The 16,377-nt window shown below is 39.8% G+C and overlaps 1 protein-coding gene across 1 annotated transcript; it reads right to left on the reverse strand.

Moving 5' to 3' along the window:
* Window positions 1–166: 166 nt before the first annotated feature.
* tmem110l (transmembrane protein 110, like) lies at window positions 167–14,218 on the reverse strand. The gene is made up of 8 exons (XM_034673974.1): window positions 13,768–14,218; window positions 9,657–9,705; window positions 9,282–9,377; window positions 9,079–9,200; window positions 7,978–8,090; window positions 6,028–6,111; window positions 5,832–5,945; window positions 167–2,768 (listed from the first exon to the last, which is right to left on the reverse strand). Exons 1-8 carry the CDS (start codon window positions 13,955–13,957, stop codon window positions 2,649–2,651), a joined length of 888 nt encoding a protein of 295 aa, XP_034529865.1. The 5' UTR covers window positions 13,958–14,218; the 3' UTR covers window positions 167–2,648.
* Between the last annotated feature and the right edge of the window lie 2,159 nt (window positions 14,219–16,377).

Consider the following 16,377-nt stretch of genomic DNA (forward strand, 5'->3'; position numbering starts at 1 on the left):
TGACACACATAACTCAAAAACACACCCGCACACACACACTCTGTCGTCCTCCCTGTCATCAGCCCGAGGTCACAGGGCTGCTGGCCCCGCCCACACAGGTGTGCTCCGGCCAGGCTGTCTGTCATCGCCCCGTCCGCCGCAGGAATTCAACACCAACACACGCAGGTTCATGTGTGGATCATCTTTATTCAGATTACATTCATTAAGAAGCACCGAGGCGGTTTCACAGCCCGTTAATGAGACTTCAAACACACGACTTTGATTCAGTTCATAATAAAAATACACCAGAGAGATACATCAGATACAAAATAAAACATTACAGACGGAATATGTCGAGCTGTAAACCTTTAAAACCTTAAATGTTAACAGGAAGTAGGACGTATATTGAATAATGTAACACTTCTGCCTTCAGTTCAGTGACGACTCTTTAAAATCCTCAGTTTACAATAAAAAACGTTCAAATCCAACATCTCCACCACAGACCGGACCATCACAATATATAAAATAAGAATAAATAAGATGTGCCGTATAAACACAGTTACTGTTTCGTCCCAATGAACGTAGGATGATGGAGTATCGGCCGATATAAGAACGACTTCATGAGAGTTTAAAGCTCCTGTGAGGAACGAGCGTTAGTGTCATTGTTGGCGCCCCCTGTGGACAAAGTGATACCTCACAATCTCGCCTTGTTTCTTTTTTACGGTCAAGTATTTCCCTCTACTGCTGTGATGTAAAGGATAATAAGTGCTATAAATTGCATCAATTGACGCCTACCCCCCTCACAGCAGTTACAGGCGTTAAAATATGCAAAATAAGAACCGTCGATCTTTTCGCTAATGGTCTGGTTTTCTTTTAAGGGTCGTAAAGAGGCTTCTCTGTGAGTTTCAGCCTGTTTCCCAATGAATTCAAAACTCCTCACAGGAGCTTTAAGAAAATAAAATGTTACATTTTATGAGGAAAATGCTAAAAAGGATCAAATCTATATATTTTAAGTTAACGTTGTTTGATGTCGGCAAACATCGACACCAATTTATTTTCTTTAAAAAAAAGGAAATGGTCATTTTTCAGAATACTTGTATCGCACTATCGCTGGAAGACAATACTACCCTGATATTTGCCTGATAAGAGAGAGTGGATGGTTAGCTTAGCTTAGCACAAAGACCAGGGAATCAGCTGGAGACAAATCTGGATTAAAGAAGTGGATTATTAATATTTTTTATGCGCTAAATGACCGTCGACAATGTGGACGTTAATCTGAAAGAAGGACCGACGGCTGGTGGTGCTAGCTCTGCTAACTGTAGCCACACTCAGCAAATGGATTCACATCTTTTACCAGCAGACTGAAGTCATGTTGAATACATTGTGCTTAATTATGACCATTTTCAAGTGTTTTACCTTTAAACTTGTCAGTTAGTCGGAATTTAAACTTTGGTTTGAACGACGAGGAAATCGGAAGTACAAAGGACGAGTGTTCATGAAATCGCTACTCCTGAAAAAGCCCAAATTGGAACTCCTTACACCTGAGATTAGAGAACAAGGTGTAATCTGGTGACTAGCAAGCTTCAAATAATCCAGTGAGTAGAATCTTAAACCGTTTGACAAAGCCAGGATATCTACTTCCCTCTGTTTTGGGTCATTATGCTAAGCTAAGCTAATCAGCTTACACAGGAGACACATGAGCTGTAAACATCTTATTTAACTCCTGAGAAAAAAAGTAGAGTACGTTTCTGGTAACCCTAAAAACATTACATGACTTTTCCTCTTTAATATCTTATTTTCTTGAAGTTTTATGACTTCATTCGTGTAATTTTACGACTTTTTCTCTTTAAAATGTAATATTTGCTTCATCACAAGTACAACTTTTAAAAAACAAAGTTTAAAAATCTCAGTTTTTCCTCCTCCAGTGGCTCCAATACTCCATCACATGCACCACACGTCACAGTGAGACCTGGTCCTTTAAACCACAACATGATAATAAATCCTGCCTGTTTGTAATTCATATTAAAAGACAGGAACTAAAACCTTTCAACATGCTTGGTCCGTCGAGGCTGCAGCAGCCGAAACACGACACACACGTGACTTTAACTCGAGCGGTCGCCACCTCTCAACTTTAACTAAGCTGCCGCAGGGCGAACCTGCAGGAATGACTGTGATTAAGATTACAAAGTGAAGCTATCTGAAGGAGATCTTTGAGCACTTGTTTGTTAACTTTGAAGCGTGCTCCTCTTTGGAATATGATCCACCATCAGTGACTCTCCTCAGAGCAGCATCGCTCCCTTAAAACGAGACGACAGATTTATCTATCTCTTCCCCTCCTCTCAGCAAACAGAGGCAGCAAGGCGAGAGACTAAAGAGCTTCAGGGTTTGATTCACATGCAGACATGTCGTCACGCTCCAGGTGGACTCCTGTTCTCCCCTTCAGAGCAGGAAGGCAGTAAGGCTGTAGTGCTCACACTCACAGGTTAGAGGAACCTTTAATTGTGCCTTTGCTCCAGAAGCTGATATTTAGACCTTTAATCTGAGGTGGGGACGCTCTGATGTGTGTTTTTGCTCACTTTTAGGCTTCTAGGAGTGTGTGTGTGTATATGTGTGTGTGTGTGTGTGTGTGGGTAGAAGATGTGCAAAGTGGGAGGTCACATGACCGGAGTTTACACAACCACCCAGCTCGGTCTCAGCGGTCCTCCTGAGTAGAGCACAGGAGGGAGGGGTGCGGCGTCTTCCTCTTCTTCTGAGGCCTCGTCCGTGTCGGTCTCGACGGTCAGAAGAACCTGAGAGACGACGAGAAGAGCGTCAGAAAACATGAGCAGGAAGTTAAATCAGAGGAAGCTGTCCTACATCAGGATTCTTTGCTTTATGATGAGAGCTTTTGCAGCCATTTACACCTTCCAACTATTTCCTTGAACTTGCATTTCCTCATCTTCTCCTCCTTTATTCTCCCGCCCTCAGTTTGTGAATACATATGTTAAATCCTGCAGTAAAAGCGTGACTTGTAACGTGAACCCACAAATAAGGAATAGTAAAAATTCAAGTAGCGCTTACTGGAAGCTGTGGATTTGATTCAGTGTTCAGAAGTCTCAGTTGAAGTGTTTTTGTATGTTTTGGGTCACTTTCGGTCTCGTTAAATCTGGTGCAACCATCTTGGAGACGGAGAAGCGCACAGAGCAGGAGAAGGAGAACAGAGCAGCCTAGGGGCAGGGGCGTGTCCAGAGCTTTTTGAGCGGTGGGCCAACTGAGGCTCTCACATAGGCAGGGGTGGCCAGTGCATTTACAAATAAATAACATTTACCCTTTCTGTCTTCACAACATACTTTCATTAAAGTATTAAAGTTGTTATATCCCCTTTGACTAAAAAAAAAACAGGACAAAGTGGCATAAATCTTCTAAGCTTAATTCTTTAAGGACTTACAAAAGATGTTTTTTCAAAGTCACATTTGAGGATTAAGAGTCTAGAAAATGTCTGTGCAACACAAACAGAAAATGCATGGCTTAATCTCAAATCCAAGGAGTGAAATGTTACAACTGTCCCCGGTCTCCCTACTAAGAATTGGCATAATAATTTATTTCAGTGTTTCGGTTTTTTGGCCTTGGTTTCCTCATTTTCGGTTTTGGCCATGAAATTTCATTTCTGTGCATGCCTAAAATATATCAAATCAAATAAAGTGAGGTTTAGTCACAATTTAAAATGTGATGTTTTATGACATTTTATTATCTTAAATTTGGCGAAATCTAAGACAGTTTAAGGATCATAGCAGGAACCCTGAGGTGGAAACAATCAGAAAAGAGAAAATCGTTCAACTTTGAGACGCTAAAATAAATGCATTCTGGAATGGTGGTTGCAAAAAGCTAATACTAAGAGTGTGGAAGATGGACTCTGTGCCCAGCTTTGATCTGTGGCTGGGAGAAATGGCGAACACTCTGAATCTTGAGAGACTGAGATCCTTAAGAACTGCTTAAGATAAGGTTTTAATGTGATCAAGGCTTCTATTGCAACAGACGTGCTCTTTTTTTGTTGTTGTTTTTTTTGTTTTTCCTTTTGGGAGGGGGGGGTTAGCTTTTATTTATTTATTTATTTATTTATTTATTTATTTTCGTCAAGTCTGTATTTTCCATGTTTATAAAAGCAATAAATATATTTTCAAAACAAAAAATAAGTGCCTTGAAATCACAAAGGTACACAAAAATATCTTCAAACTTCTCTGAAGACAATAACAAAATATAGATTTTAAAGCACCAATGAGTAACTTTCAGTTTGTGTCAGTTTTGGCGCCCCCTGTGGACAAAGGGGGGCGCCTATATTTGTAAATCATAAAATATCGCCAAAATTTTCCGTCACAAATTCTGAGAAAGAGCTTAACGAAGCTCAATATCCTTGATTTTTGTTGTAAATGTGTTTTTGTTTCACCTAAATGTAACAGTTTGATTTCAGAGAATATTCACTTTATTTTCAATCTTATTCAGGAGTATTTTTCCTCTAATTTCATCCCTTTAATCTCAGAAGATGTCGAAGATTATCTCTCATAAATGTGTTTCTTTTCATCTCAGACAGTTTCAAAGATGTTTCTCATAAATATGAGTTACTACTCTTCCCTCCCTCTTCCCTCCTCCTCCTCCTCTCATGATACGCCGTCATCTTTCTTCTTCTTTGCTGATTAAAAGTTGTGAAACATCTCAGTTCTGCATTCCCGTCCTAAAGTGGAAAACATCTTCGTTCATGCACCGGCTGGAGAACGCTCTGAAGCTGCAGCAGAGACTCAAACCTCAGAGGAGCTGGACTCCATCCTGCACTAAAACTTCCATATGTTCCTTTAAGAGACTGAAGCTGACTTAAAGAGCAGATTCCTCTTCTCCTCTCTGACTTCATATCAAACTCATGTTGGATCATTTGTGTGTGACTTCAGACTCTTAGCTCCACAACAACAGCAGCATTGTGACTTTAGCAGAGACCACCACCCCCGGCGTTAGAGTCAAAGCCCCTCTCTCTGTCGCCCTCCTCCACTAAACTCTGCTTTCCATAACATCAGCGCGTGGAACAGAGTCCTAAATGTCAGTCTTATTAGAGAGAAGAGGGTTGATTTATGGTTCCCCGGCAGAGTGACGGAGGGGAGGAAGGAGGCAAACTTTAGTCTGCACAGATCAGAATTTAAACTCTCTGCAACGATTATAAAAATTAGAGCGAGTTAAAAAACATCCTCCTTTTCTTTTCCCATAACATTTGAAAAAATGACTCAATTTGGGCTCAACTTTGATCCAAAAGCTAACCGCAGGGCGCTCTGCAGAGACCTTTTCCAAAAGCAGAAGTTTAAAAAAAAAATCTCTTTAAAGAATTTCAGAAACTTCCATCCAAGCGGTAACGAGGGACGAGTGACTCAGTTGTTCTTGGACTGGATTCCTCCGGGTTTGTTCCTCATTTGATGGAGAGAGAGAACGAGTCCGTCTGCTTTGTGCTCATCCCCAAAACAACAGGTGCAGCTGACACTCAGCGTGACATTTCTCCCCCTTTAAACCCGATGAGTCAGGATGAGTCAGTCCCAGAGCTCGGTCAAACTGTCCCGCTGAGTATCCGGCTTGTTATGATGCTTTTAAAAATGATTATTATAACTTTGAGCCTCTGAAACGGTCACCTCTGGACCTCTAAATCTCTAAACTTCTCACTAAATGAGATCATAATTAACTAAATAAACTCCCTGCTGCATTAAAGAAGTCTCAAAACTAAAGGTTGGGATCATAAAGTCATCAGGATCACGTTTGTTAAAGTAGTAGTAGGTGATTTTATAAACGCCCCCTGCTGGCCATTAAGAGAATGCAGGTTTAAGATGCTGAGTTATCCTCACCCGTGACTCCTCGCCGTTCACCTTCTTCACCGAGTCATCGAACGAGTCGTCCAGGCTCTTCATCGTCTTGTACTTCCTCATCATCAGGCTGTCCACCACCCAGAACATGATGGACTGTATGAGAGACCAGGTGAAAGTTAAAGTTAGAGACGATGTAAAAGTAGGGATAAAAGTGGATTATAGGAGTGGGACTCACGTTGACGATGAAGGGCACGATGAGCATGACGAGCACCAGCTCCATCTGAGGGTCAGCGATGTAGCTCAGGAGCACTTCCTGCAGCTGGAGCGGGAAAAAGAGAGAGAAGATACAGGTCACTTTTAACAAGAAAAGGCCAAAAAATGAAGATTTAAGGTACTTTCACTATTTGGCCAGGTTAGATTAAAAAAAATCTTGTCCTTTTTTGAACATCTTGCAGCTTTTTCCATCCCTTGTGAAAATGGGGAGGCAGAGCGTACATGTCAAACAGTCTATTTACTCTGGCTCTGCCTTCTCTGTCCTCCTCCTACAGACTCTTCTCTATGTTTTCCCTCTCTTCTCTCAGTTCCTCCCTTATTAAAACAGGAGAGTAGGGGGAGGTAGAGCGTACAGCCCTACACTCTTCTATGCTGGCTTTGCCTTCCCGGTCCTCTAACATCTCTCTACAGACTCTTCTCTCAGCTCCTCCCTCAGTAAATCAGGAGAGTAGGGGGAGGCAGAGAGTACAGCCCTACACTCTTCTATGCTGGCTTTGCCTTCCCTGTCCTCCAACAACTCTCTACAGACTCTTCTCTCAGCTCATACCTCATGAAACAGGAGAGTAGGAGGGAGGCAGAGCGTACAGCCCTACACTCTTCTACGCTGGCTTTGCCTTCCCTGTCCCCTAACATCTCTCTACAGACTCTTCTCTCAGCTCCTCCCTCAGTAAATCAGGAGAGTAGGGGGAGGTAGAGAGTGCAGCCCTACACTCTTCTATGCTGGCTTTGCCTTCCCTGTCCTCTAACATCTCTCTACAGACTCTTCTCTCAGCTCCTCCCTTGTTTAAAACAGGAGAGTAGGGGGAGGCAGAGCGTACAGCCCTACACTCTTCTATGCTGGCTTTGCCTTCCCTGTCCTCTAACATCTCTCTACAGACTCTTCTCTCAGCTCCTCCCTCAGTAAATCAGGAGAGTAGGGGGAGGCAGAGAGTACAGCCCTACACTCTTCTATGCTGGCTTTGCCTTCCCTGTCCTCTAACATCTCTCTACAGACTCTTCTCTCAGCTCCTCCCTCAGTAAATCAGGAGAGTAGGGGGAGGTAGAGAGTACAGCCCTACACTCTTCTACGCTGGCTTTGCCTTCCCTGTCCTCTAACATCTCTCTACACTCTTCTCTCAGCTCCTCCCTCATGAAACAGGAGAGTAGGGGGGAGGTAGAGAGTACAGCCTAAGCTTAGGGGGGTTGAGCTCTTCCATGTCCTCTTTCTAACATTTTCCTACAAAGTTCAGACGAACCCAAAAGGTGCACAAGAATTGTAAATGAATAAACTAATGTTCAGACAATTCGTCAGATAACACGGAGACAATTTCAAACAAAGGAAGATCAGTCGTCCAAACGACACAGAGAGCTTTAAACTAAACTCTCTTTATGAGGACAGAAATAAAGAAGCTGAGTTAAAGAGGAAACAAGAGAAGAAGCCACGTTATAAATCCTTAGAGACGTCCGTTTCTGTGATCGTGACTAATTTGAATAAACAAAAACGATCCCGATGTCGTGCAAACAAACTCTCCTTCAGATGCTTCACATTGACTTCATGGCTCCAGTAAAATAAGATCATTTATTAAAGTCCGGTTGTTTATTCTCTGTCGACTTAATGATTCAAATCTCCAAACATGGATGGAGAATTTAAACAATGAGTCAAACAAAGACAAAAACAGGAAGAGGAGGTTTTCAGATGTACAGATTATTCCTGGAGTCTGGTGTTACTGTCATAAAACTTATTTTAGGGTTTTAAAAAATATAGTTTGTCCGATCAGTTAATAATAAATCAATCACAGGCCGATGTTTGCCGTTTCCTCTGCGTGTTATCCCGTGGGAACATCTACCAGAATTCCCCCCATCGTCTTTAAACATCACACGTCTTTCCCACAGGCCCTGAAAGCATCACGAGTGTCTGGTACAGTCTCCTTACTTTGGACCAGCCGGGGACGAGCAGCACCAGGCTGATCACTCCTTTCTCCAGCACCATGATGAGGAGGTAGATCCCGCACTGACCGAGCCACGCTGCGGCCTGAGGAGGGTCACCTGGAGGAGAGAGGAAGGGGAAATAAACACATGAAGAAGAAGAAGTGTGGATGATTTACTCTCAGCTTGATTTACGCTGGACTTTAGTTTAGTTTCTCTGACTTTTAAAGATGTTTTTTGTGTTTAATGAAGGTGGTGCAGAAAGATAATGCTTCTCTTTTGTGTGATGCAAAGGTCCTCAAAAGCTGCTGCAGATAAATGTGTGTGCAGCCCATATCTGCAGACATTCAAGGGGAGCTCTGGTATTAAATCTCCTTATTGCACATCTAATATTTCGTCCATTACATCAGATTTAAAGCTGATATCAGCATGCACAGGAAAATTAATGCAGCTTTGACATAATTCTGCAGGAAACCAACATGAAAAGCAAAATTTAGAACGACCAGGACCAAGATCTGTTCCTAAAAGGTCTAAGAAAGGTGTCTGTGTCCGTCTGACTCCTCTGAAACCTTCTGGAAAAGTCTGTTACAGGTGTGTCACCACAACAGACACAAAGGAGGACAGGTCTGTCATTAAGGCAGGAAGGAGGGAGGAGGAAGACGGCAAAGAGGCAAGAAGAGAGGAAGAAGAGAGGCGCAGATCTTCACCTCAAGGTGTTCAGGATTAAATTAATCACCTCTTTCTTTGTTGCACGCAAACATTCATTTTTTTTAAAGAACATTTATCTTGATGCAAGTCTGGAAATAAAGCATCAAGCTGGAACTTCATATCACACAAGAACGGAGTGAATAAGAGGAGGATGAGCGGAGTGAGAGAGTGTAATAACTGGCGTGAAGTTAATCCAGCTCTGAAGCAAGAGGGGAATCTTTTCCAGGCGGGGCTGCAGCTGCAGACGCTGGCTCTCCTCCCTCTGTGCAGACCTGCAGTGAGACTACAGCGCCCTCTAGTGGCAGCAACCACACACTCCCCTTTTTCCAGCTTGTGCACTCACAAGAACATCTGAGGAGTTTGATGTTCAGAGAAAAGGAGGTGAAAGATGATTCCTCACCGTACTCTCCGAACATGAGCAGAGTCCACTCTTTGTGCTCCACCAGTTTGGACACCAGCTTCACGGCCAACCAGATCACCAGCATGCCCAGAGTGGCGTCCAGCAGGAAGTTCATGAGGTACCTTTAGAAAGACACAAAATATGAGAAGTGAGACGAATCTCAAACTTTAGTGAGACTTCATTTACGCTGCTGGATGACTCACAGTGAGCACGGGTCCTCTTTGGTGAGCGTGGAGAGGAAGACGTTGGCGAAGTGGATGAAGAGAGCACCGATGGCCTGCTTGGACGTGTCGAAAAACCTGCAAAGATGAAACAGAGAGGGTGTTACACTTCTATTCTTCATAATTCTCCTCCTTATTTGTTGTGTTGCATGAAAGCATGAGTCTGAAAATGACTTTCTAAGCTGATTTCATGCAGATAAATCACAGGAATACTGGATATCTGCAGATCTTTAGTGTGCAAGTTGGTTCAAATGATCAATTCTTTGAGGAAATGAAGGTGTAAGCAACATTTCTTAATTAGTGCATGTGTGCAAACTTAAAGATGTAGGAGGAGGAAAGAGAAGAAGTGTTTCTAACCAGATCCTCCATGGTCGTCTGATCCCGACAGGCTCTCTGAACCTTTTCACTGCAGACACACAAAAAAAAAAGAGTCAATTAATGAATCAATGAATCAATAGACTCAACTGGTGCTCCTCCTGCAGATTCACAACATGTTTCAGTTTCTGTGCCATGACACAAATGATCACGTGTGTCCTCGTTTTCACGCCACCACAAAATCTTCATTCCTCCCTGCTGGGCTGAGGACGAAAACAGGCGACCACTGTTCCTCTATCGCTCCATCTCTCAGGGGCAGAGAATGTGACTCGGCATGTGAGAACAGGAGCGAGGGGTTCCTGCAGACGGTGTTTCAGATCTGTTGAGCCCTCGGTTATGTTTTAAACATCTTAAAATGTATCTGTTGTTTGGTTCAACTTGTGATCTGGTATGAAGATTGAATGCAAGATGTTTTTTCTTTAACTTTTCCGCCGTTTAAGTAACTTTCTTAAAAGTGTTCATTCAGCAAAATCTGCAGATGCTTCTTTAGTGATTCTGAATGATCAATAAGTAAAGATTGACTTCTTCTGTTTGTGCAAAGTTGTCCCTTTGTGCTCCAAAAAACTGGGACGGACATTTATGCACTACTCTGCAATCTGCTTCCTTTAAAACCAACTTCATATATGAGAGTTTCATCTTTTATATCTTGTCAATACATCCGTGTGGGTCTTAAATGCTGCAGTTTTGGAGTTGATGCATGCTCTGCTGCACAAACAACATGATGGCACCTTTTCTTCACCTCCACCAAGCGTCGTTTTCTGCAGAATTTTTCATATCAGCCCAAATTTAGTAAACAAAATTATCAATATTAGCAAGAAATATGTGCATCCAATTGTAGTTTGCAGACTAGAAAAGATTTACCTTCAGTGCAAATGACTCTCGGCTGCAGTTTGAGAATGCACAAGTTGAAGCTGTGAGGATGTTTAATAAAGATATTAAGGTATTAAGGTGTAAAGTAAATCATAAGAAAGTCCAGACTTGGAAAGCAGGAGGGATATTTAAAGATTTGATTAGAACTCTGGCTAACAAACGTTTCTCTGCACATATCTGGAAGTTCTTCCACATTAAAGTTTGCGTTGGGAAGTTTGGGCTGCAGGAATAACGGCGACTCAAAAGGAAGGAAACTCCAGAAATAGCCTTTAAGGAAGAGCTCTCTAACCACAGATCAGCAGAGGGCCACATGCTGCAGCCCGGCTCCTCTGTGACCTGGCATACCGCCACCGTGATCACCACCCTTAATGCTCCGCTGCACTCAAACAAGGCGGAGTAAATATTAACAGATGCATGTGCTCTGACTGAGAACGACACACAGGCTGAGAGCAGGAAAGAGAGAGAGAGACGAGTGTGTATTGATTTCTCTGCTAATAAGTAACTGAGTGGAGGTTAGAGCTCATTGATCCCACTCACCCTGAAGGCCTCGTTTGATTCTGCAACACTTCAGTGCTCTGATGCTGCGGCTGCTCTGAACACAGCAGTTTGATTAGCTGATGAGATCAACACTGCTTTAACCTTTAAATCTACACTCTAATTATTAAATCATATCACAGGGAGCGTATGTGAGAGGTCAATAATACACCAGCTGTACTGGAGTGTGTTTGTTATTTCTTGTGACTGTGGATTTAAACCATGCAGAACGGAGATTAGCAATAAAAGGGATGCAAAGAAGCTGCATGACATGTGTGACAACACAGGGATTATGATTTAATTCAGTGTAGATTGCAATAGGCATTAAATGGTGTATTTTTTATATTAGATTTTAAAGGAAAATTGGCATTTCATATATCTTTTTCTCTTTTATTTATCACAGAATAATGAAATATTTGCATTTTGTGTCTTACTTTCAATTATTTATTACTAAATAATTCAATATTTGACTGTAATTATCATGTAAAAATGTATAGTTTTGAACAAAAATAATATACAAATATAATAATAATTTAAATTAATAATATACATTAGTTAAACCTTGTAATAATATTTTTAAGTAATAATAAAAAATTAAAAAATTAAACAATTATAATAAAATAAAAATAGTTTAAAAATCAATGATAAAAATGTTGATATAAAAGGAAAATAAATACAATATTGCAATATTTGAGAAAATGATTTCCTTTCACCCTTTCTAGTATGAGCAATTTTGAAGCCTCAATATAATTACAACAGCAAAAAAAAAATGCAGATTTAATTCATTTTTTAGTCGGTTTAAGTTTCCACTCTGCTTTCAGATGCATTTGTTTGCATATATTCAAAACACCATGAAGCTAGAATGACTGAAACCAGAGTTCAGCTTTATTCGAGGATGTTTTAAGGAGATGGGATGCTTTCGCTCTCGCCCCACATTCCCAAAGTCAGCAGCCAATGATTCATGATTTAATTGTCAGTCAGGGGACAATGTAAAGAGCAATCATTGTGGAGTGTAAACCTGCACTCTGGCTGTAATGAAGGAGTTTGTTGTTTTTCTGTTATAGGGTCAGGAACAGAATGAGAGCAGCTAAATGAATTACATATTTCAGATAAACCTGCAAACACTGAAACTCAATCATGGGGTTTTCCTTGCTCTGTTAGCTCCTCTAAAACAGTCTTAAAGGTGTATATTGGTGAGGTATGGTAGGCCTGTACCTTGATTGTGCTTACTTAATTGGGACTTAATGGCCAATTTGGTGAAATTTTAGGCAGAAAAAGCAGTTCAGATAGCTCAATTTCTTTATATTATGTAAATTTTTGATCACAAAATCAATGCAGAATTGACTGAGGAATAAATTCAAGTCAGGTAATGTTTCAATAAACACATAAAATATGGTTGTTAAGTTGAAAAGCAAGATAGTGTAAAGGGTGCATGATTTTTAATGGAGTTTGGTGCCACGCTCATGAGGCTCTGCAAAAACAGTTTACATTTGTTTCATTATATTGAAAGTTACCAGCACATAATTGATACCAAATTTAAATGGGATCCTTCATGAGATAAAAAGTATGTTAAAATGTTCAATTTAGGAGTATCATTTAATTAAAAAGCATGGAAATGTTAAATAAACATATTTTCAATGGAGTTTGGTGCCACGCTCATGAGGCTCTGCAAAAACAATTAGCTTTTGTTTCATTATGTTAAAAGTTATCAGCACATAATTGATGCCGAATTTAAATGGGATCCTTCATGAGACTTAAAATGATATAAAATGTTCAATTAAAAGCATGGAAATGTTAAATTAGCATATTTTCAATGAGGGCTCTGCAAAACAATTAGCATTTGTTTAATTATTTTGAAGTTAGCAGCAAATAATGGATGCCGAATTTAAAAGGGATCCTTAATAAGATTAAACATGTATATAATGTTTCATTTAAGTGTGTAAATGTGCAAAAAAGCATGGAAATGTTAAATCAGTATATTTTCAATGGAGGCTCTGCAAAAACAATTCGCATTTTTTTAAAATTATGTTGAAGTTAGCAGCACATAATTGATGCCGAATTTAAATGGGATCCTCCATGAGACTTAAAATGATATAAAATGTTAAATTAAGGTGTGTCATTTCTTAAAAAAGCATGTAAATGTTAAATCAGCATATTTTCAATGAGGGCTCTGCAAAAACAATTAACATTTATAAAAATATGTTGAAGTTAGCAGCACATAATTGATGCCGAATTTTAATGGGATCCTCCATGAGACTTAAAATGATATAAAATGTTAAATTTAGTCATGTCATTTCTTAAAAAAGCATAGCAATGTTAAATTAGCATATTTTCAATGAGGGCTCTGCAAAAACAATTTGCATTTGTTTAATTATATTGAAAATTACCAGCACATAATTGATGCCGAATTAAAAAGGGATGCTTGATAAGATTATAAATGTATATAATGTTAAATTTAAGTGTGTACATTAGCAGAAAAGCATGTAAATGTTAAATCAGCATGTTTTTAAAGGGGGTTCTGTGCGCAGCTAATGAGGCTCTAACGTCAACAAAACGCCACGTGGACACGCGCAGCCTTTAAAAGCTGTTTTCCTCACTTTGTGTCTCGTGCCTCCTCCACCTGAACAAACAGAATGAACAGAGGGATTAAATGTTTGAAGACAGGAGAGGTAAAGGTGCAGACACTCACACATCAGAGTACTGAAGGCAACAATAGCCAGGAGTCCCTGGATCAGGACTCCGAACCGGTCCGTCAGAGCCCCGTTATCACAGCCGTGAGGGTTCGCCTTGTTAATGTCAGACATGTTGGTCACTTCTAAAACCTCTTCATCCAGAAACCTCTTCACCAGGAAGACCCCGCTGTATCCATACATGTCCATGCTGACACGAAGAAAACACCCAGACAAAAGCAGCTCTGCTCGGGGGGCAAAGACCAGCTTAACCTCCTTAAAGGACTAAAACAAACCCGGCAGAGTCCGGAATTAAAGAGACACTTCCGGTCAAACTTCAGCTTTAAATGATCCAGAGAATTCAGCTGGGTTTCATGGTGAGAAATAAAGTCTGCAGGGAAGATCTTTATGACTCACATCCATGTTTATGTCAAAGAAAAACACGAGCTGTTAAGTAGGCGAGGCAGAGTACAGAGCTTCCGGGGAAACCCTTTCAAAATAAAAGACGATAAACACTGCTTTTCAGTGCGTCCTTTAAACTTACATTTTAACTTCCATAATGAACTGAAGAAACTTTAAATGTCAGGAAAAACTTTAGTGAGCTCTCTTCTATATAAAAGAACCATTAGCAGAAGACAAACTATGTATTTTATGTTTTCTCACAGGTTTAATTATGACTTCATCTCACTCCTTACATACTTTATTTACTCCTATAAGTACTTTTCTTAGGATATGCTAATTTACTTTTTTAATTGCTTATTATTTTTTAAATAAAAACTATTTTATGCTGCTACTGTATGAACCATCTGGACCTCTTAGGTAATCAGGTACTGGTCTGCTTTCAGTCCCTAGAGTCAGAAGGAAACATGGTGAAGCAGCGTTTAGTCATTATGCTCCACATATCTGGAACACACTCCCTGAAAGCTGCAGGTCTGCTCTAACTCTCACCTCTTTTAAATCAAAGACTAAGACCTTTTTATTTACCACTGCCTTCCTATCTTAACTTATTTTAACTTGATTTAAATGCAAACTTTAATTTTATTTTTCATATGTTTGTAATTCTCCTTTTCTTTCCTGTTTTATTATATTTGTCATTTTAATTGAGTTATTTTATGCTTGTCTAAATGTTTCCAATGCTTTTAATGTTTTAATGTTAAGCACATTGAATTGCCCTCATGTATGAAATGTGCTATACAGATAAAGTTGCCTTGCCTTGCCTTTTATATGCTCTTGTTTATATTATACTGGTTTGCACTATCTACTTTCCTGCTGTAACACTTTAAATTTCCCCTGCGTATAAAGGAATATATTATCTTATCTCATACTTTATTTCATTTTTTGGTAACCAGTAATTAAAACAGAAAAATGGGACGATTATAATACTGAAAAGTCATAAAATAAAAAAAGCAACAACACAATTTTAAGAACAATTGAGGCAAATTAAAACAGTTTTTTGCACATAGTTGACATAAATTGAAAATGATCTTGACTATAAAAATGTAGATAGCTTATATTGTATTTTCTTATGGGTGCAATTGATGCATTTTTTTCTCATAATACAGCCTAGTATTTTACTAAACTTGTTTTCATATATTATAGATCTCTCATCATGAGTTTTAAGCCTTTGATTAATGTTTCTGCTCATTAAATTAGTGTGTAAAAAGAAACAGGGACTCATAGATGAAGAGTACGATAAATTCTACAGTACGAGTCCTATTTAAAATTGAATTTGCTTAATTGATCTAATCTTTACAACTATTAATGTGCTATTTGATCAAAATAGAAAATACATATTATGAGTTGAATTTTTTGCAAGCATCTTTCTTTTCCTTCATTTTAATTTCAATGAAATTACATTAAATTTGCTCTAACATGCACCATCTCTATTTTCTCATTCCTTGTTTCACGTTTGTCCCCACTGTTTTATTTTTAAGGTCACTTCCGGTTTTGTTTCGCTCTAATTGACGCAAACGTCTGTTCAGGTTTTCGCAGCACAAATTCCTTGATTGTGCGCGAGGCCACTTCAGAGCTGTTTTGTTTGGCAGTCGCTCGTGCGTTACACCGCGTGCACGAGGAGCAGCGAGGTGAATCTGTGCCTCACGTGAGGATGCATTGAAAGAAATATTGAGGTTGAAAGTCTGCTGGAGAGCTACAACTCATTCAATTCAATATCAGAGTCTGAAATAAGAGGAGGAGATTTAAATAATCTGATGTAGGCCAATTTAGAGACTTTAGAGGATTATTTACCTGAAGGCCAAGGTGGGCCACGAGCCAGAATCAAGGTCGACAGGATCCAATTTAGAGCAGCTGCTTAGAAGATGCTGCAAGACGCTCACAGACCGACTTGATTTGACCTGTGTCATTTATTTAAAACACTCTGATCATGTCTGTAAATACATAACTGGGAATAAAGAAGAGTGTGGCGCTGACAGAATTTGGATTTTGATTATTATATCCTCACAGGATTAGACTTTATATGAAATGGAAGAAACAAAGCTGTGAGTGAAGTACCAGGGGCGTGTCCGGACTCTTCTGACTGGGGTGGCCCTTACTCATGCAGAGGTGGCCACTGTGCACACTCACATGAATAAATACCATCTTTTAACTCTACTATTTCTTCTTTGGGTACA

This window comes from Notolabrus celidotus, chromosome 21, assembly GCF_009762535.1.
Source record: "Notolabrus celidotus isolate fNotCel1 chromosome 21, fNotCel1.pri, whole genome shotgun sequence".
Classification (NCBI taxonomy): Eukaryota; Metazoa; Chordata; class Actinopteri; order Labriformes; family Labridae; genus Notolabrus; species Notolabrus celidotus.